Source organism: Dipodomys ordii, unplaced genomic scaffold, assembly GCF_000151885.1.
Source record: "Dipodomys ordii isolate 6190 unplaced genomic scaffold, Dord_2.0 Scaffold94, whole genome shotgun sequence".
NCBI classification, from domain to species: Eukaryota; Metazoa; Chordata; class Mammalia; order Rodentia; family Heteromyidae; genus Dipodomys; species Dipodomys ordii.
Genome location: NW_012267310.1, coordinates 2,547,735 through 2,569,511, shown reverse-complemented (window position 1 = coordinate 2,569,511; position 21,777 = coordinate 2,547,735). Strand labels below are relative to the sequence as shown.

At 39.1% G+C, this 21,777-nt stretch overlaps 1 protein-coding gene across 1 annotated transcript in view; it reads right to left on the bottom strand.

Annotated features, from left to right (window-relative positions):
• Phex (phosphate regulating endopeptidase homolog, X-linked) overlaps positions 1-21,777 on the bottom strand; it is a 210,161-nt gene that overhangs the window by 148,861 nt on the left and 39,523 nt on the right. The window contains exons 5-6 of the mRNA XM_013026527.1: positions 14,533-14,619; positions 13,425-13,651 (exon numbers count right to left, since the gene is read on the bottom strand). Coding sequence (XP_012881981.1) covers positions 13,425-13,651; positions 14,533-14,619 — 314 coding nt within the window. The remainder of the gene's footprint in view (positions 1-13,424; positions 13,652-14,532; positions 14,620-21,777) is intronic.

The window sequence follows — 21,777 nt, the reverse complement described above, 5'->3', positions numbered from 1 at the left end:
CTAAAATCCTCAAATTATTTTCTTTGATCTTCTTCTCTAATCGGCCTGAAATAACGAAGTCTCAGGCAGTTTCAGTCAGCCTGGCTTTATTCTACTGCAATTCCCAATCTACCATCGTTTCTTCCAAAAATTAAGTAAGCTAGGATCATGAAACAAAATATTTTGATTAAGATGCTTTGGCTTTCAGTTAACGTTGGACCACTTGATGACTCTTGTGAGCTTTGGTCTCATAGGAAAGGAGATTGTGCAGATAATATCAAGAAAGCCAAAGTTTCCTCTCATGAAATGAAGTTAAACCCACTTATGGCAAAAGTTTGGATAACTCAAGTGAAGTTACCAGCCCTCTCATAAACCTTCAGATTGTTATAGTTTCTAAGGAACATTTTAAATACTCAAATGGATTGGATAAGATCAGTCAAGTTCCTGAGGCGAGGTCTTTCTTAGGAAGCCAACACACCAGGACACTGTGTTATTTAAAGTTTTGTTTTGTTTTAATCCTTAAACTTATAACTGATCTAAATATTGGAAGTAGAACATAAAATAAAATAAAATTTTAATCCCAGAATTTGGGATGCAAGGTAAGGGAGGAGGTTTGCGAATTTGAGGCCAAGCCTGGGCAATATAAAAAAAATTGTCTCTCAAAATAGTGGAGGAAAATGTGATACTAGGAAATATGATATAGTTAAATGAATATGCATTTTTCCAATTACAACGGCTACTCCACTTACAATGAACTTTGTATTATGAGAGAAAGTAGTAGTACAATAAGAAACATCTGACAAATTGTGATGTAAGAAAATGAAAGATAAAGAAATTGAAGAAACTTGCCTGGTGCCAGTAGCTCACGCCTGTAATGCAAGCTTTTCAATAAGCTGTGCTCTGAAAAGCAGGGTTTGAAGCCAAGCTGTGAAGAGAAGTCTATGAGACTTTTAACTCTAAAAAGCCAGAGAGCTTTTTAGTAGAGCTGTGACTCAAGTGGTAGAGAGCCAGCCTTGAGCAAAGAAAAAAGCTAAGGAAAAATACACACACCCTGAGTTCAAGCCCTGATTACCCCCTCACACACACACACACACACAATTACAGAAACCTCATATCCAAAGAGTTTCCCCTCATCATCATGAAAATCTTCAAGAGCCAATCAAATGTAGACCCTTAAGTAAGGGTGGCTTTAAGTTGTTGCATACTAGGATGACCCTGGTCTTGCAGTCTTTCAGGACTGCGTAGGAAAGCCTTTTCTTGTCCCTTAAATCATTCTTGCTATCTCCATGCATAAAACAAACCCAACTACATGGAGCAAGATAATGTTTCAGAGGGCTCACTTTTGTCATTCTTCTGTGTTTTTAATATCCTGTCTCCCACTCAAGGCTATACAAATCATGTGTCAAATTGCCATGGGGAAACTACTGACGGCCATTTGTGCATGTTAAACTGCATATTTGTGGCATGATGACATATCTGCCCATTAGAAGGAGTCTTGTATTCTTCACCCAGAGGTGCCATTTGTTCACTCGACAGTGAACACAAGACTGGGTCTGCCCAGAAGGAGGCCTTTTTAGTATTCCTGTGGGTTTGTGGGAATCAAAAAGTGGGGAATCCAAGAAAATAGTATTTAGTGGGAAAAACACTTTGAAAGAAGAGAGTTTGAGTGAGAGAGCTTTTTCCTGGAGCAGAGAGGCACTCCCAGACAGTAAAAGAAGTCAGTGGTTCCCATGAGGAGAGAGATCAGCTGATACCATGAAATGTAGGAGCATCTGAAAGGGAGAAGAGGCCCAGGACCACAGACCATACAAGTCCATATGAGTTCCATAGTGGATTTTTTTTCCTTCAGATGAAGGTTGAAAAATGGATCTGCTAAGAAGGCATGGGGAATACCTAGACTAATATTCATTTTTCTAGCAAAAAGTAGGGTGGAAGTTAATGGTCAAAGACTACATTGACTAAAGAAAGTATCTGATTTTTGCACAACCAAACAAGATATCTCAGGCATAGTGGGTACACAGAGAAGCAGCTTTTGTCAAAATGATCCAAATCAGATTCTAGGTCATGCTTCAAGCAAGGAGAGTTTCCATGTGCCACTATAGACCAGCATCTATGTTAGAAACTCACAAAATTCAAGCCACTTTTAAACCTCACAGCAACAGTGGACAAGAAATTCGAATCTGCCCTTCCTTACACATGGGGAAAATGAGATTCAGAGTGGTGAAGCCATCTGTACTAGGATACTAAGTAAATCACAAAGTCTACCGATAGTTGCAAACTATGCTCCTCAAAACCTGAAAGAAGCTGAGATCTGAGAAGCATGGTTCAAAGCCAGCCTGGGCAGAAAAGTTCATGTGACTCTTTTCTCCAATGAACCATCAAAAGGCTGGAAATGGAGATGCTCAAATGGTAGAATGCCAGCTTTGAACATAAAAGCTAAGGGACAGCATTAGTACTGGTACACACATACACACACACACACACACATAAACACACACACACACACACACACACACACACACCAAATCCTAAAAGGGTCTCCAAATTTTCAGTTAATTCTATTTTAAAGTTGTAATGTTTAATTTTTTTATATATTAATTGTATAAAATAAGGAATTTCACCATGATATTTTAATGCATATACTTTGATCACATTCACCCCCTCTATTACATTTTCTTATCTCTCCTTGCTCCCTCTTTTCTCTTCCCCTTTCATCTCTCTAGTAGCCCCCATTTTTCTTTTACGGTTCCTCCATCTCAGTGTCCACAAATGGAGACTTTGTGCGACTGGCTTATTTCACTTAGCATGATGATCTCTAAACAAAAAGCAACATACACACAAATTGTACAATTTTGGCAGTCACCACTGTTCTGCTCTTCGCTGTCAGATTCATTTGTCTCCGAATAAAGTTTTTCATGCCATCTGTAGACACACACTTACACTTGTAACTGTATCATAATTGGGAACACTGTGGCTGTATTTTGTTTCAGGAAAGGTGGTTAATTCAGACTTGTGAGTATTTGCTCATCTATTATGGTGTAAACAGGGCCAAAACTAAAATAGACATGTGCCATCCTCAAATGCCAAGCACTTCAGTTTGTAACAAGCTGCCATCCTGGCAAAGAAGAGCACTAAGGACACAAGTGCCTCCTTACATTTGGAAAGTAGTCTGTTATTGACAGTTTAGTATGTCTAGCATTAGTGTAATTGAATATTAAGTGTGCAAGCAAGCTGTTACCATGCTCCTCTGTTTTGAGTATTTTTTTATAAATTTGTGTTAAAGCTAGACACTTTGTTAAATTGCTTTTTTGACACAGCATACTTGCTGATGGTGTGCATTTCTTTTTTATTTTCCAGGGCTGAGGACCGGGCGGGCACCCTTCCGCTGGGCTAAACCCCCAGCCCCTGGTGTACACTTCTGATTGATATAGAGGAACACGTCATCTGGTTGTCCATTTTGGACAATGTTATCATTGAGTGATATCAGTTTCATCTCTCTATCGTGAATTTCCCAATCAAATTTTCACCTAATAATTTTAGCATTTATAGATGATACTTGCCTAAACCTTTCACTTCATCAGGGATTTTAATGATAATTTCTAATTATATTATCTCCACCAAATTTGTAAGCTATGATTCTTGCACCTATAATCCTAGATACTCAGGAGGCTGAGATCTGAGGATCAAAATTCAAAATCAGCCCAGGCAGACAAATCCCTGAGATTCTTAGCTCCAATTAACCAGCAAAAAGCCAGAAATAGAGGTGTGGCTCAAGTGGTAGAGTGCCAGCCTTGAACAAAAAAATAAGTAAATAAACAAGAGCACAAGGCCCTAAGTTCAAGCCACAGTACCAGCACTAAATACATATACAAATGTATTAATAAACTATACATTCATAGAAAGTGAACAAGGAATGCTATGTGTGTTCTCTCCCCTATCCGGAGAATGAGGAGGTGAGGGAAAGAGTGGAGTTCTGAACATCTTTCATAACTGCAAAAGACCCACAGCCTTTCCCCACTGGAGTTTAGGGACCTCCTACATGTTCAAAGTAGGCATGGGAGAGTGAGAATAAAGATCAACTTGAAATTCACTCACAGGCTTCCTGAAGGCTGGCAGAAGTTGTGTACTAATAATTTACATTCTCCAAATCTTACAGAGTGGTGCATTCAAGATCTTAAGATTGAGCAGATTTTTTTTTTACCTTCTCACTCAAAAATGGCAACATGAATGTCTCCCTAGGAAGATACCCCAAAAGACAAATCTCAAATGGAAGAAAGAACCTTGGCTATACCTTCAAGATGTGTTCATTGGATGCCTTGTCATCAGGGGACACATACAAACGGATAAACACCGAATTGCTGTATTGACCCCGGAACGTTGCAAGTGTCTGCAGCAAGCTGAATTTTCTCTCTGACCAAACTCCTTCAGGACCAATATTTGCTTCAAGCACAGGCCAGCGGAAAGGTGAATGTCGCAGGATGTGGAGCAATGGCTTGGCACCTGCTTTTTCAATCGCTTCTGAAAGAGAGTAGGAAGGGTGAGTTCGAATTACAGACTGGAGTAGGATGCAAGAACATCTACTCCACAGAAAATTCCCATATGGCCCCAACTAGAAATGTTTGCTGTTTAAGGAGAAGGTAGAAGAGTGGGTTGGGTCGAACCTAACCATAGAGACAGACTATGACTCACACATCCATGGGATCATCTAAATCTGTTTTTCACCAAGAAAGCAAGAGGATGGCTCACTGTATTGACCCAAGTCAATGAATGGAATGAAACCCTAAATTTTCTTTTAAAAATGACTCAGTAAAGCCTATCGTTCTCTCAATGAAAGAAACTAATGCTTTAGATTCTGGTCATTATTGCCTTCTTCTAGCTGACCAAATGACACATCCAAATCCCAGACTAGTTAGCATACTTTTCAGAAACATTGGCTTCTTCCTACAACGGTCTTCAGAAAGGAGATCTGAGAGTTTCCCCACAATGATGCTGGTTAAACTGATAACAGCCAAGCACACCTGAGAATCTTGATTTCTCTAGAATCCAGTAAATCCTTGGGAAAATATCAATTTTTCTAAGTATACTCCCTCCCAGCCTCTCTCACACCAGAACTGGTTTGCCTTTTTTGCTGGGTAAAATAGGAATTTTCCTGCTCAAGTTTCTCTTTGAGAAACTGATACCCAAACAATCCCAGTCATAGAAATAAGATTATTTGGTCCATCGAGGTAATGACAAAGAATAATCCAAGTCCAGTCTTGGAGAATGATTCATCTCTCTAAATAACATCTTTAAAACATTCACAGAATTTTTACTTCTCTCTCCCTTAAACAATACCTTTAAACATTAGCAGAATCCTGAAGGATAAGGAGAATGAATCTTTTATTTTCAATATTACTCACTCTCATTCATGCAAGATGAATAAAGAATTTTGGCTTTCTGTATGGCTTCAATGTCCCGTCTTCTACTGATTGACTTCTCCAAAAGTGCTGGGAAAGTTAAGAAAGGATTCATTAGTGTTGGCCCCCATGTAGTATCCAAGTGGAGATCAGTCAATAACCATCATTCCAGCCTGCAGAAAACTAAATGTAAAGACAGACAATCCTGGAAAACACAGATCTGTAAAAGATATGCAGAAAGCAAAACTAAGGTCCCAATAAAAACAAATTCACATTCTCTTATCTGGTACTCTCCTAGCTCAAAAGAATCCCCAAAGTTCAATTTCCAACTGAAACTAGATCTTCTTCAGGGGTCAATTTCTTCTGCCACCTATACAAAAGGAAGTAGAATTCATTTATTCAAGAACCAAAAATAACTGAATTTGATCTCTTGTTTCTGTACCAAGTAATATTCTCAACAGAGGCAATTTTGTCAAGGTCGCGTTTCTTAAGATTTCTTCACCGCCCAGCCTCTTGGGGAGGTCACCTGGAAGAAATTTCCCATTAGAATTTTTCTTCAATGTTGCACAAACACACTGTGAACGTGGAAGTAGTTAAGACAGGAAATGGAGAGGGGAGATTGGAAGGCTTACCCAAATTGCCTGAAAACTTGCCCATTTACACATGCAAAGCCTGGCCATACAAATGAGGCCATGTGTATAATATGGTCACTGAGACCATGTGGAAAATGATTTTCTATTGATGGAGTCACTAATAATACTGGTTGAAGGTCAGAAATGGCAGCTGTCACTCATTAAATAGGGAATAAAAGTCAAGACTCAAACCTCTTCAAGGGGGAAGGAGAGAGAGAGAGAGAACCTTGAACATAGTGGAGAATTGTTTCACCAGCATGAAGTTAAACATGGTGACTGCAGCCCTGGCACTGCCAATTCCAACTATGTCAAACTGCTGTTGTCAAAGTACTTGGGGAAACAACCTAGCAGGCTCCAAAACCATAGTGTACCAGATGTTCCTACAGTTCTCTGGATAGCTTCAAGACCCAAGGTATAATCCTAATCAAATTGATAAATAATTACACATTCCCTGAAGAATCTACATTATTTTTTTAAAAGCAACCCCGAGTACCTGTCCAGGTTTTTTTTCAATAAGAATCTATACAGAAAGCAAGTCCAGCACTGATAGCTCATGCCTGTAATTCTAGCCATTGAGGAGGCTGAGATCTGAGGACTGAGGTTCAAAGCCAGCCAAGGCAGTAAAGTCCACTAGACTCTTATCTCTGATTAACCACTGCAAATCTGGAAGTGAGCTGTGGCTCATGTGGTAGAGCGCTTGCCTTGAGCTGAAGAGCTGAGGGACAGCGCCCAGGCCCAGAGTTCAGGCCCCATGACCGGACCCCCCCCCAAAAAATGGATTGTAGACCTAAAACTATAAAACTTCCAAAGCAAAATATAGGAGAAACACTTTGTGGGCTTGTGTTATAAAGCATTTTTAGACACAAAACTGAAATCACAACCTATAAAAAAAAAGTTAATAAATTGGACTTCATTAACCTTTAAAAGTCATGTTCTGTGAAAGACATTAAAAGCATGTAGAGAAGTTACAGAATGGGAACACATTTGAAAATAATATATATGTATGATAAAGAACTTACATTCAAAATATATAAAGAACACTCAAAACTTAACAATAAGAAAATAATTTAAAAGTGATCAAAGTATCCAAACAGATTCTTCAGCAAGGAAGATACACAGAGGGAAAATAAGCACATGAAAATATGTTCAACCTATCTGATATATTTACCTATGACTCATCAATCCCACTGTTATACCTTTACTCAAGAATATGAAATAAAAACTTATGTTCAAACCAAAACCTATGGTTAACTTGAGTCATAATCATCAAAAGTAGGAAGTGAACCAAATCTCCCACAATGTACAAATGGATAAACTGTGATGCACAATGAAAAACTACTCAGCAATCAGAAGGAATGGACTACTGATGATACATTCATCCACGTGGGTGAATTTTACTTGCATCTTTGGAAAGGCAAAACTAAAGGGAAAACGGAGTAATGGTTGCTATTTTGAGGATGGGAGTTAACAGTAGAGGGACAATAGTAGGTAATTTAGGATGTGATGAAACTATCCTATTTATCAATTGTTAGATGAATGCATTAATTTATCAAAACTTAGAAATAATCCAGTACCACTAGCTCACTCATGTAATCCTAGCTAACCAAAGAACTGCGATCTAAGGATCACAATTCAAAGCCATCCCAGGCAGAAAAAAATATCTGTGAGATTCTTATCTCTAATTAACCACCAAGAAGGCAGAAGTGAAGGTATATCTCAAATGATAGAGCCCAAGCCTTCAGTGAAAAATCTAAATTCAAGCCCCAGTACAGACAAAAATGAATAAATCCATTACTTGTTCTTTCTTGAATATCAGCAAGTGGCTAAAGACTGAATAAATCTCACCAACAGATTTAAGTCTCTGAGTCACAAATTAAAAAGTTCATCCAAATTATCAATACAGAAAATCAAAATAACAAGTCACAAATTATTGGCTTCTGTGCAACCTATATATGTTCATACCATTAGTTTGTATGATTTTCAAAATTTTCCGCTCAAGCAGGGGCTGAGAATATACTGAAAAATTTATTGATCCATTTCCCTCTGGCTCCTTCTCCATCTTACTATAATCTCAAGTATTTTTTTAATAGATGAAGACTTCACAAAATTCTCATTTTCCATGAAAATCCCTTTCACATGCATCAGGTGCTATAAAAGGTCAACTATTAGTATGGTTATGGAAAGTTCAAGGAAAAACACTGCTATTGTTTCAGAGGAAATGTTTTCAAAACATTTATTTTAGGACTAGAGATATGGTTCAAGTGATAGAGTGTCTGGCTAACATCCTGAGTTCAAATCCTACTAGTAGCAAAAAATAATAATTAAAAAAACTGCTAAGGATTGGTGCTCACATTTATAATCCTAACTCCTCAGGAGGCTGAGATCTGAGGACCATTGTTCGAAACCATCCAGGGTAAAAAAAAAAAAAGTCGGTGAGATGAAGAGAAAAGCTCAAAAGCTATGTACATATAAGATGATGCTAAGTGAAATGAACCCCAAGATAGGGACACAAGAGGTCTTTCTTTGTTGTTGTTTTTAATGTACTATGTGATATTTTTTGTTTCTTTTGTATGTTCTTCCCCCTATGGTATATCCCCTGTTGTCACTGTACTTGATTTTGGTACCCTGTATCTTGTATATACATTTGTCTAATTTGGGGAAGGGAAAGGGAATAACAAAACGTTTACACAAGGACACAGGATGACCCATTGCAACAATGATACCCACAAGACAGTATATTGGAAACGCACTTTACAACTTGTGGGGAGAGGAGTGAGAGAGGTAGGGGAGAGAAGGGATAGTGGGAGAACAAAAGGAGGGGGTAACACTGCTCTACAAGAAATGTATGCATCACCTTACTCATGTAATTGTAACTCCTCTGTACAGCATCTTTACAATAAAGTAAATCTTATAAAAAGTCTGTGAGACTTATCGTCAATTAACCAGCAAACAAATAAATAACCACAACCTGGAAATAGACCTGTCATTCAAGTGGTAGAACATCAGCCTTGAATGAAAAGGCTAAGGGACAGCACCTAACCTGAGTTCACACACACACACACACACACACACACACACACACACAGAGAGAGAGAGGTATATGCACATGTGCTCATTCACACAAAATTATTTTGTCTATGTGAACTGCTAAAATCCTCAAATTATTTTCTTTGATCTTCTTCTCTAATCGGCCTGAAATAACGAAGTCTCAGGCAGTTTCAGTCAGCCTGGCTTTATTCTACTGCAATTCCCAATCTACCATCGTTTCTTCCAAAAATTAAGTAAGCTAGGATCATGAAACAAAATATTTTGATTAAGATGCTTTGGCTTTCAGTTAACGTTGGACCACTTGATGACTCTTGTGAGCTTTGGTCTCATAGGAAAGGAGATTGTGCAGATAATATCAAGAAAGCCAAAGTTTCCTCTCATGAAATGAAGTTAAACCCACTTATGGCAAAAGTTTGGATAACTCAAGTGAAGTTACCAGCCCTCTCATAAACCTTCAGATTGTTATAGTTTCTAAGGAACATTTTAAATACTCAAATGGATTGGATAAGATCAGTCAAGTTCCTGAGGCGAGGTCTTTCTTAGGAAGCCAACACACCAGGACACTGTGTTATTTAAAGTTTTGTTTTGTTTTAATCCTTAAACTTATAACTGATCTAAATATTGGAAGTAGAACATAAAATAAAATAAAATTTTAATCCCAGAATTTGGGATGCAAGGTAAGGGAGGAGGTTTGCGAATTTGAGGCCAAGCCTGGGCAATATAAAAAAAATTGTCTCTCAAAATAGTGGAGGAAAATGTGATACTAGGAAATATGATATAGTTAAATGAATATGCATTTTTCCAATTACAACGGCTACTCCACTTACAATGAACTTTGTATTATGAGAGAAAGTAGTAGTACAATAAGAAACATCTGACAAATTGTGATGTAAGAAAATGAAAGATAAAGAAATTGAAGAAACTTGCCTGGTGCCAGTAGCTCACGCCTGTAATGCAAGCTTTTCAATAAGCTGTGCTCTGAAAAGCAGGGTTTGAAGCCAAGCTGTGAAGAGAAGTCTATGAGACTTTTAACTCTAAAAAGCCAGAGAGCTTTTTAGTAGAGCTGTGACTCAAGTGGTAGAGAGCCAGCCTTGAGCAAAGAAAAAAGCTAAGGAAAAATACACACACCCTGAGTTCAAGCCCTGATTACCCCCTCACACACACACACACACACAATTACAGAAACCTCATATCCAAAGAGTTTCCCCTCATCATCATGAAAATCTTCAAGAGCCAATCAAATGTAGACCCTTAAGTAAGGGTGGCTTTAAGTTGTTGCATACTAGGATGACCCTGGTCTTGCAGTCTTTCAGGACTGCGTAGGAAAGCCTTTTCTTGTCCCTTAAATCATTCTTGCTATCTCCATGCATAAAACAAACCCAACTACATGGAGCAAGATAATGTTTCAGAGGGCTCACTTTTGTCATTCTTCTGTGTTTTTAATATCCTGTCTCCCACTCAAGGCTATACAAATCATGTGTCAAATTGCCATGGGGAAACTACTGACGGCCATTTGTGCATGTTAAACTGCATATTTGTGGCATGATGACATATCTGCCCATTAGAAGGAGTCTTGTATTCTTCACCCAGAGGTGCCATTTGTTCACTCGACAGTGAACACAAGACTGGGTCTGCCCAGAAGGAGGCCTTTTTAGTATTCCTGTGGGTTTGTGGGAATCAAAAAGTGGGGAATCCAAGAAAATAGTATTTAGTGGGAAAAACACTTTGAAAGAAGAGAGTTTGAGTGAGAGAGCTTTTTCCTGGAGCAGAGAGGCACTCCCAGACAGTAAAAGAAGTCAGTGGTTCCCATGAGGAGAGAGATCAGCTGATACCATGAAATGTAGGAGCATCTGAAAGGGAGAAGAGGCCCAGGACCACAGACCATACAAGTCCATATGAGTTCCATAGTGGATTTTTTTTCCTTCAGATGAAGGTTGAAAAATGGATCTGCTAAGAAGGCATGGGGAATACCTAGACTAATATTCATTTTTCTAGCAAAAAGTAGGGTGGAAGTTAATGGTCAAAGACTACATTGACTAAAGAAAGTATCTGATTTTTGCACAACCAAACAAGATATCTCAGGCATAGTGGGTACACAGAGAAGCAGCTTTTGTCAAAATGATCCAAATCAGATTCTAGGTCATGCTTCAAGCAAGGAGAGTTTCCATGTGCCACTATAGACCAGCATCTATGTTAGAAACTCACAAAATTCAAGCCACTTTTAAACCTCACAGCAACAGTGGACAAGAAATTCGAATCTGCCCTTCCTTACACATGGGGAAAATGAGATTCAGAGTGGTGAAGCCATCTGTACTAGGATACTAAGTAAATCACAAAGTCTACCGATAGTTGCAAACTATGCTCCTCAAAACCTGAAAGAAGCTGAGATCTGAGAAGCATGGTTCAAAGCCAGCCTGGGCAGAAAAGTTCATGTGACTCTTTTCTCCAATGAACCATCAAAAGGCTGGAAATGGAGATGCTCAAATGGTAGAATGCCAGCTTTGAACATAAAAGCTAAGGGACAGCATTAGTACTGGTACACACATACACACACACACACACACATAAACACACACACACACACACACACACACACACACCAAATCCTAAAAGGGTCTCCAAATTTTCAGTTAATTCTATTTTAAAGTTGTAATGTTTAATTTTTTTATATATTAATTGTATAAAATAAGGAATTTCACCATGATATTTTAATGCATATACTTTGATCACATTCACCCCCTCTATTACATTTTCTTATCTCTCCTTGCTCCCTCTTTTCTCTTCCCCTTTCATCTCTCTAGTAGCCCCCATTTTTCTTTTACGGTTCCTCCATCTCAGTGTCCACAAATGGAGACTTTGTGCGACTGGCTTATTTCACTTAGCATGATGATCTCTAAACAAAAAGCAACATACACACAAATTGTACAATTTTGGCAGTCACCACTGTTCTGCTCTTCGCTGTCAGATTCATTTGTCTCCGAATAAAGTTTTTCATGCCATCTGTAGACACACACTTACACTTGTAACTGTATCATAATTGGGAACACTGTGGCTGTATTTTGTTTCAGGAAAGGTGGTTAATTCAGACTTGTGAGTATTTGCTCATCTATTATGGTGTAAACAGGGCCAAAACTAAAATAGACATGTGCCATCCTCAAATGCCAAGCACTTCAGTTTGTAACAAGCTGCCATCCTGGCAAAGAAGAGCACTAAGGACACAAGTGCCTCCTTACATTTGGAAAGTAGTCTGTTATTGACAGTTTAGTATGTCTAGCATTAGTGTAATTGAATATTAAGTGTGCAAGCAAGCTGTTACCATGCTCCTCTGTTTTGAGTATTTTTTTATAAATTTGTGTTAAAGCTAGACACTTTGTTAAATTGCTTTTTTGACACAGCATACTTGCTGATGGTGTGCATTTCTTTTTTATTTTCCAGGGCTGAGGACCGGGCGGGCACCCTTCCGCTGGGCTAAACCCCCAGCCCCTGGTGTACACTTCTGATTGATATAGAGGAACACGTCATCTGGTTGTCCATTTTGGACAATGTTATCATTGAGTGATATCAGTTTCATCTCTCTATCGTGAATTTCCCAATCAAATTTTCACCTAATAATTTTAGCATTTATAGATGATACTTGCCTAAACCTTTCACTTCATCAGGGATTTTAATGATAATTTCTAATTATATTATCTCCACCAAATTTGTAAGCTATGATTCTTGCACCTATAATCCTAGATACTCAGGAGGCTGAGATCTGAGGATCAAAATTCAAAATCAGCCCAGGCAGACAAATCCCTGAGATTCTTAGCTCCAATTAACCAGCAAAAAGCCAGAAATAGAGGTGTGGCTCAAGTGGTAGAGTGCCAGCCTTGAACAAAAAAATAAGTAAATAAACAAGAGCACAAGGCCCTAAGTTCAAGCCACAGTACCAGCACTAAATACATATACAAATGTATTAATAAACTATACATTCATAGAAAGTGAACAAGGAATGCTATGTGTGTTCTCTCCCCTATCCGGAGAATGAGGAGGTGAGGGAAAGAGTGGAGTTCTGAACATCTTTCATAACTGCAAAAGACCCACAGCCTTTCCCCACTGGAGTTTAGGGACCTCCTACATGTTCAAAGTAGGCATGGGAGAGTGAGAATAAAGATCAACTTGAAATTCACTCACAGGCTTCCTGAAGGCTGGCAGAAGTTGTGTACTAATAATTTACATTCTCCAAATCTTACAGAGTGGTGCATTCAAGATCTTAAGATTGAGCAGATTTTTTTTTTACCTTCTCACTCAAAAATGGCAACATGAATGTCTCCCTAGGAAGATACCCCAAAAGACAAATCTCAAATGGAAGAAAGAACCTTGGCTATACCTTCAAGATGTGTTCATTGGATGCCTTGTCATCAGGGGACACATACAAACGGATAAACACCGAATTGCTGTATTGACCCCGGAACGTTGCAAGTGTCTGCAGCAAGCTGAATTTTCTCTCTGACCAAACTCCTTCAGGACCAATATTTGCTTCAAGCACAGGCCAGCGGAAAGGTGAATGTCGCAGGATGTGGAGCAATGGCTTGGCACCTGCTTTTTCAATCGCTTCTGAAAGAGAGTAGGAAGGGTGAGTTCGAATTACAGACTGGAGTAGGATGCAAGAACATCTACTCCACAGAAAATTCCCATATGGCCCCAACTAGAAATGTTTGCTGTTTAAGGAGAAGGTAGAAGAGTGGGTTGGGTCGAACCTAACCATAGAGACAGACTATGACTCACACATCCATGGGATCATCTAAATCTGTTTTTCACCAAGAAAGCAAGAGGATGGCTCACTGTATTGACCCAAGTCAATGAATGGAATGAAACCCTAAATTTTCTTTTAAAAATGACTCAGTAAAGCCTATCGTTCTCTCAATGAAAGAAACTAATGCTTTAGATTCTGGTCATTATTGCCTTCTTCTAGCTGACCAAATGACACATCCAAATCCCAGACTAGTTAGCATACTTTTCAGAAACATTGGCTTCTTCCTACAACGGTCTTCAGAAAGGAGATCTGAGAGTTTCCCCACAATGATGCTGGTTAAACTGATAACAGCCAAGCACACCTGAGAATCTTGATTTCTCTAGAATCCAGTAAATCCTTGGGAAAATATCAATTTTTCTAAGTATACTCCCTCCCAGCCTCTCTCACACCAGAACTGGTTTGCCTTTTTTGCTGGGTAAAATAGGAATTTTCCTGCTCAAGTTTCTCTTTGAGAAACTGATACCCAAACAATCCCAGTCATAGAAATAAGATTATTTGGTCCATCGAGGTAATGACAAAGAATAATCCAAGTCCAGTCTTGGAGAATGATTCATCTCTCTAAATAACATCTTTAAAACATTCACAGAATTTTTACTTCTCTCTCCCTTAAACAATACCTTTAAACATTAGCAGAATCCTGAAGGATAAGGAGAATGAATCTTTTATTTTCAATATTACTCACTCTCATTCATGCAAGATGAATAAAGAATTTTGGCTTTCTGTATGGCTTCAATGTCCCGTCTTCTACTGATTGACTTCTCCAAAAGTGCTGGGAAAGTTAAGAAAGGATTCATTAGTGTTGGCCCCCATGTAGTATCCAAGTGGAGATCAGTCAATAACCATCATTCCAGCCTGCAGAAAACTAAATGTAAAGACAGACAATCCTGGAAAACACAGATCTGTAAAAGATATGCAGAAAGCAAAACTAAGGTCCCAATAAAAACAAATTCACATTCTCTTATCTGGTACTCTCCTAGCTCAAAAGAATCCCCAAAGTTCAATTTCCAACTGAAACTAGATCTTCTTCAGGGGTCAATTTCTTCTGCCACCTATACAAAAGGAAGTAGAATTCATTTATTCAAGAACCAAAAATAACTGAATTTGATCTCTTGTTTCTGTACCAAGTAATATTCTCAACAGAGGCAATTTTGTCAAGGTCGCGTTTCTTAAGATTTCTTCACCGCCCAGCCTCTTGGGGAGGTCACCTGGAAGAAATTTCCCATTAGAATTTTTCTTCAATGTTGCACAAACACACTGTGAACGTGGAAGTAGTTAAGACAGGAAATGGAGAGGGGAGATTGGAAGGCTTACCCAAATTGCCTGAAAACTTGCCCATTTACACATGCAAAGCCTGGCCATACAAATGAGGCCATGTGTATAATATGGTCACTGAGACCATGTGGAAAATGATTTTCTATTGATGGAGTCACTAATAATACTGGTTGAAGGTCAGAAATGGCAGCTGTCACTCATTAAATAGGGAATAAAAGTCAAGACTCAAACCTCTTCAAGGGGGAAGGAGAGAGAGAGAGAGAACCTTGAACATAGTGGAGAATTGTTTCACCAGCATGAAGTTAAACATGGTGACTGCAGCCCTGGCACTGCCAATTCCAACTATGTCAAACTGCTGTTGTCAAAGTACTTGGGGAAACAACCTAGCAGGCTCCAAAACCATAGTGTACCAGATGTTCCTACAGTTCTCTGGATAGCTTCAAGACCCAAGGTATAATCCTAATCAAATTGATAAATAATTACACATTCCCTGAAGAATCTACATTATTTTTTTAAAAGCAACCCCGAGTACCTGTCCAGGTTTTTTTTCAATAAGAATCTATACAGAAAGCAAGTCCAGCACTGATAGCTCATGCCTGTAATTCTAGCCATTGAGGAGGCTGAGATCTGAGGACTGAGGTTCAAAGCCAGCCAAGGCAGTAAAGTCCACTAGACTCTTATCTCTGATTAACCACTGCAAATCTGGAAGTGAGCTGTGGCTCATGTGGTAGAGAACTAGTCTTGAGCAAAAAAAAAAAGCTCAGGAATAGAGCTAGGGCCCTGAGTTCAATCCCCAGGACAGGCAGACATGCATATGTATGTGCGCGTGCACACACACACACACACACACACACACACACACACACACACAAAGAAGCAAGTCTATATAACTAGATGGTTGGGTTGCATGTGGGCATTTTCAATTATTTCAGCATGTTTGGTGTTTCTTTCTTATTTATCATCACAGCAAGATAAGTAGCCCCAGGGCTAAAGAAAGGAGATTTTTTTAAGTAAACAGAAAGCCCTAAAAGTATATTCACACATATTTCCATTCAAATCAGATCCTATACCTTTTTGCCATAATCCTTATGCAGTCATTACAGCTATTAGACTGTTGAGGAGATACATTTAGAAGTAAATAACCCAAATTTCATTTCGGGATATAGTGCTATAAACACTCAGGGCACTTCAAACATGAGTGCCCTGACAATCAAAAGACAAGCCACCGGGGTAAAAAGAACTAAAAATGTTCAATATTTACCTGTGTAACCTCCCAAGTCATGCTGTACATCACAAGAAAGGGGAAAAAAGCCTTTGTATATGCGAAGCAGGACAATCCCCAAATCAAAAGCTTGTACAAATATCAATAATCAACAGATGGCAAAACCATGATTTCTATACCAGAATTCAGCTTCTGAAACAGATTCATTTATCACAAGCTTCTATCACATCCTCTGCTTCCCATTTTCTCCCCCTTTCCCTGTATCCAGGGAGGCAAGAGAGCATTGCTATGCAGACAGTGAGGAAGCCATCCATCAGCAGCATCCATTTTCTATATCTCTGCATGTGACGCAGTGTAAGAGGAACAAAATCGAGTGTGGAGAGTCATTAATAAGCAGGGAAAACCGTTTGCCAACCATAGGCAATTAGTGAGGTTATTAAAATGTCCCAAAAGTGTTGAGAAGGACATATGGGTCACCCATCCAGGCCATAGCCTGGGTTGTTCCGTGGAGAATTTTGCAGCCCCTCCTCCCACCCTGCACCATGATATAATCGAGAAGGAATGCCTATTCACAAAAACCTATGGTGCAGCCAAATGCTGATTGCTCATGCCTGTAATCCTACTCACTCAGGAGGCTGAGATATGAGGACTGAGATTTGAAGTCAAGGTGAGAGAAAAGCTCACACGATGCTCCAATTAATCACCAAAAGTCAGAAGTAAAACTATGTCTCAAGTAGTAAAGTACTGCCTTAAGCAAAAAAGAAAAGCTAATGGACAGAGCTCAGGCCCTAAATTCAAGCACCAATACCAACATACACACACACACACACACACACACACACCTATAGTATAGCAAAACACAGACATTAAAACCAGTTTGAGAAGTTCTACTGATTTCCAGAGTTGAACATTGCACATATGAAGTACTTTTCATCTCCTCGTTATGTAATTGGATTTTAAAAATAAAGCAGCAATTAGCAATTATGTTAAGAGGATGGGCTTTCAAATCACATAGACCATGAGTTCCAGTGGAAGCCTCCTGCTATTTCCTAGCTAGAATTAATGAAAGTTGTTAAATATCTCAAAGCTCCAGTGCTTTCATCTGTAAATTCAGATAATAGTCTGAACCTCCCTGGTGGTGACAAAGATTTCAAGTCTCTGTCTCAGTACCTGGCCACATGATGGAGGGATGCATATGTTGTGGCATTCTTGGGTTCCTACTCAAATGCACCTTCTTCCCAGATTGCCCTAGGTTCCCTCCCATTCAACCAATGAAAAGAGCCAGGGCAACACATAGCCAAGCCAGCAAGCAATCAGCACAATGCCCAGGGGAAGAGATGTGGGAGGAGCCCTCGCCTTATAAAGACCACTCTCCAGGAGGACTCCATTGGACTAAGCTCTGGGATCCTTCTCCACAGAGTCTGTTGAACCACTTTCTTTTCACTTGCAATAAAGTTGCTCTGTCTGCTATAGAATAAAATAAATCAAATAAACAGTGGCTTAAAATAGGATTATAAACCTAGTTAATCATAACCTAGTTAATCAAGCTTCCTAGTGCTTCTCCTTCACCCTTCTCACTATATTAGTGACTACGACCACACACTAGCTCAAGATATTGGCACTCTGCATGACCCAAACTGCAGCAGCTCCAGCCACCTTACAAAGCCCTATGCTCTCGCTGCTCCTCTGCATTCATACAAGAGACAATGCTAAATGATGAGATGCATTATGCCGTCAGTGTGAACTCTTGGAAATACTTTTCATACATTCTTCATCCTGCACAACAAGGGGTGGGAGTATGCCAGTACAGGGTTTAAACTCTTGCTTAGCTTTTTCTATTCAAGGCTGGTATTCTACCACTTGAGCTACGACTCCCATTTCTGGCTTTTTGCTGGCTAATTAGAAATTAGAATCTCAGATCTCACCCTCTTGAGTAGCTAGAATTACTTGTGTGAGCTACTGGTACCCAGATAAAACCAGGAATTTTATGTCAATGTTTTTCAAGGAAAATACAAAAAAGAAAATACAATATACATGCTACAGAAAAGATATACACAGATTGTAATTGAAGGATTCTCACAAACTAAACACTGCCAAATAACCAATATTATTACCACAATTCTAGAAGTCCCACATGCCTCTTCCTAATCACTATCCCAAACAAGACAACCCACATCCTCTTTGGTGAAGTGCTTATTCAAATCTAATTCACATACTTCCATTGGATAGTCTACCTTTCTCATTGGATTTATACACGTTCTTTATATTGTCTACATACACGTCTTTTTTAATTACAACATTTTTGTGATACATTTTCTCCCCTCCATAGACATCATTTTCTTATTAGTATTTTGTAATAAACTAAAATATTCTCTAGGTTAATATAGTCCATTTTGTCAGTCCTATGTGGTGAATACATTTGGGATCTTATTTCAAAATCTTTGCCTACATTCAAACATGCCAATAGTCTACATTTTCATCTAGAATCTTTATTGTTTCACATTTAACTCTAAAGTACTAGAGTTTCATTTTGTCCATGCATGGCTTAAACAGCTCTGCTTTTCAAACACAAGCCTGGATGGATTGTGTGACAGTTTTAGTAAATAAGATACTTTGGGTCATTACACCTCAAATAACATCACAAAAACATTGGCTGGCATAAAAAAAAACTGGCATTGACAATGAATGGTTAGATCGAATATTCTTTGGAGCAAGGGCTTAGAGCACATGCATAGCAGAAGATCCAGGGCCTAATGCATAGCGTGGTTAGTGCTTAGAGAATGTGGGGACGTTGAAAGAAATTTTTCATCTAACCAAAAAGGAATGGTGGACAACTAAACAGAAGCCAGGGGCAATGGCTTACTCCTGTGATCACAGATACTTGGGAGGCAAGGGTCAGGAAGATCCTACTCTGAGGCCACTACGGCAAAAAAGTTAACAAGACCTTATCTCAAAGAAAAGCAGGTATATGCTTGTAATCTCAACTATCTATTAGATACAAGTAGGAGGATCATTGTCTGAGTCAGTGTAGGCCAAAAAGAAAAAAACAAAAAAAAATCACAAGATCCTATCTGAACATAAATAAAGGCAAGAAGAATTAGGGATGTGGTGTAAGTGGTAGGAAATGTGTGGTAGCATGCTCAAAGCCCTAAATTCAAGCCTCAGTATCACCAAAAAAAAATAAAACAAAGATACACAGACTACTTACATTATTTCTTGCTGGGCACTGGTGGCTCATATCTGTAATTCTAGCTACTCAGGAGGCTCAGATCTGAGGATCATGGTTCAAAGCCAGCCCAGGCAGGAAAAGTCCATGAGACTCTTATCTCCAATTAACCACAGAAAACTGGAAATGGAGCTGTGGCTTAAAGTGGTAGAGCGCTAGCTTTGAGCAAAAGAGCTCAAGGACAGTGCATAGGCCCTGAGTTTAAGCCCTATGACCAAAAACAAGTTATTTCTTTTTACCATCACCACTAAATTGTACCAATTAACTTGGGGAGCAGGGGAAGGGAGTCAGGGGGTGGGGAGAGAGGGAGGGAAAGCAGGAGAAAAAGAAGGAGGAGGTAATTCTGTTTGAAAAGAAATGTACTTATTACCTTACTTATGTAACTGTAACACTTCTGTATATCACCTTTACAAAAAAAAACATAAAGAATTTGTACCAATTCTCTCAATTTAATCACGCATGCCCACCCACTGCTCTTCTATCCTGGGAGGAAAATATGTAGCATTCTACTTCCTTTACCCTCAACAGCCAAGAAAGAACCAACAATCTTCTTCCCTCAATTACTCTCCCTGTTCAAATAGCAGTTATTGAGCACGGTAGAGGATGATATGAAAATTCTCAAGGAAAGTTGAAATTCCTAAGAATGTCACAGCAGTACCCTGGTTAGTCAAGCGTTCACTAAACACATGCAACTCAGATCAGTCATTTGAAATGTCTACAACAAATGCCATTTGTTTAACTCCACAAAGCAAGGTTTTAGGCATATGAGCAAAAGCTTATGGAGAACCTTGGTATCAAGCTGATGCCATATAAATTGGCTAGCTGGAGAGAAGCGAAATTCTAACAAAGCTTCTTCCTTCATGTTCTCCCTCCTGTGTCTGTAATAACCGCAAGCACTGGTTCTACCCCTAAGGCTGTTGGCTAAGAAATCAATGGACATTGGAGCCATTCGCTGTTTATGAAATAGAAATAGCCATCAGACTCTCACATCTATGTCACTGAGGGCAAATTCTAATTTTTACCTAGATGATACCAGGATTTCTCCTTTGGATATCGAAGGTGAGACAAAGAACATGGAAAATTAAAACCTCACTAAGTAAAATATGTATTTCTTAGTGGTAGAGTGCTTGCCCAGCATGCATGAAGCCCTGGGTTCATTTCCTCAGTACTAAAAGCAGAAAAAACCAGAAATGGCACTGTGGAGCAAGTGGTAGAGTGCTAGCCTTGAGCAAAAGCTCAGGCGCAGTGCCCAAGCCCTGAGTTCAAGCCCCAGGATTTGTAAAAAATAAATTAAATTTGTATTTTTTGTGCCAGTCCTGGGGCTTGAACTCATAGCCTGGGCACTGTCCCTGAGCTTTTTTTGCTCAAGGCTAGCACTCTACCACTTGAACTACAGCACCACTTCCAGTTTTTCTTGGTGGTTAATTAGAGATAAGAGTCTCAGAGACTTTCCCACTGGGCTGGCTCAGATCTCAGCCTCCTGAGAAGCTAGGATTACAGGTGTGAGCCATCAATGCCCAGCTAAAATCTGTATTCTAAGCATCCGCTTCTCCATAATGAACAGAAGGTTCTGTAAATCTATATATTCTGTTAAACCTATCATACCATAACCTTTTTCTCCTTTGGTGATACTTAAAAACCACCTTTGGATGGTCTCTGGTTGAATGGTACCTCTAATCTTACTATTTTTTGTTTTTTTTGACTTTCTAGACTGCAGACTTCAATTTGGTTTCCAGGCACCTTGGTTTATTTACTGTACTGAAAAAAATTATTTTTCTAACTCACGTGGCATGGGTTTTAAACCGTTACGCAGTTAAAACTGGAGTCTCTAAATCAGCTTGCAAACCCCATTGTTATTCCTATTTAAAACGAAAACTCAAGTTAACTTTGGCCTCCACAACCAGTCAAGCACCAGATTAACCGAGTCTGTCTGACATACTGAAAAGACAATAAGATCTGATACATCTCTTTTTTTCTTCCAAAGAACACCCACCTACATATAGGGAGAGAAATTGCCAGAATGAATTTCTCTCTGTTCATTTTTTATCATCATCTTATAAATGATCATTGTTCATTAGCATCAGCTTAAGGGAAAGGAGCAGAGATGACTTTAGGGTAAGTCAGTACCCTTAAAAGTCACCAATCTAAAATGGAAAAGCTTGGAAAAATTTATATTAAGTGAAGTAAGCCAGGCCCAAAGAAACATA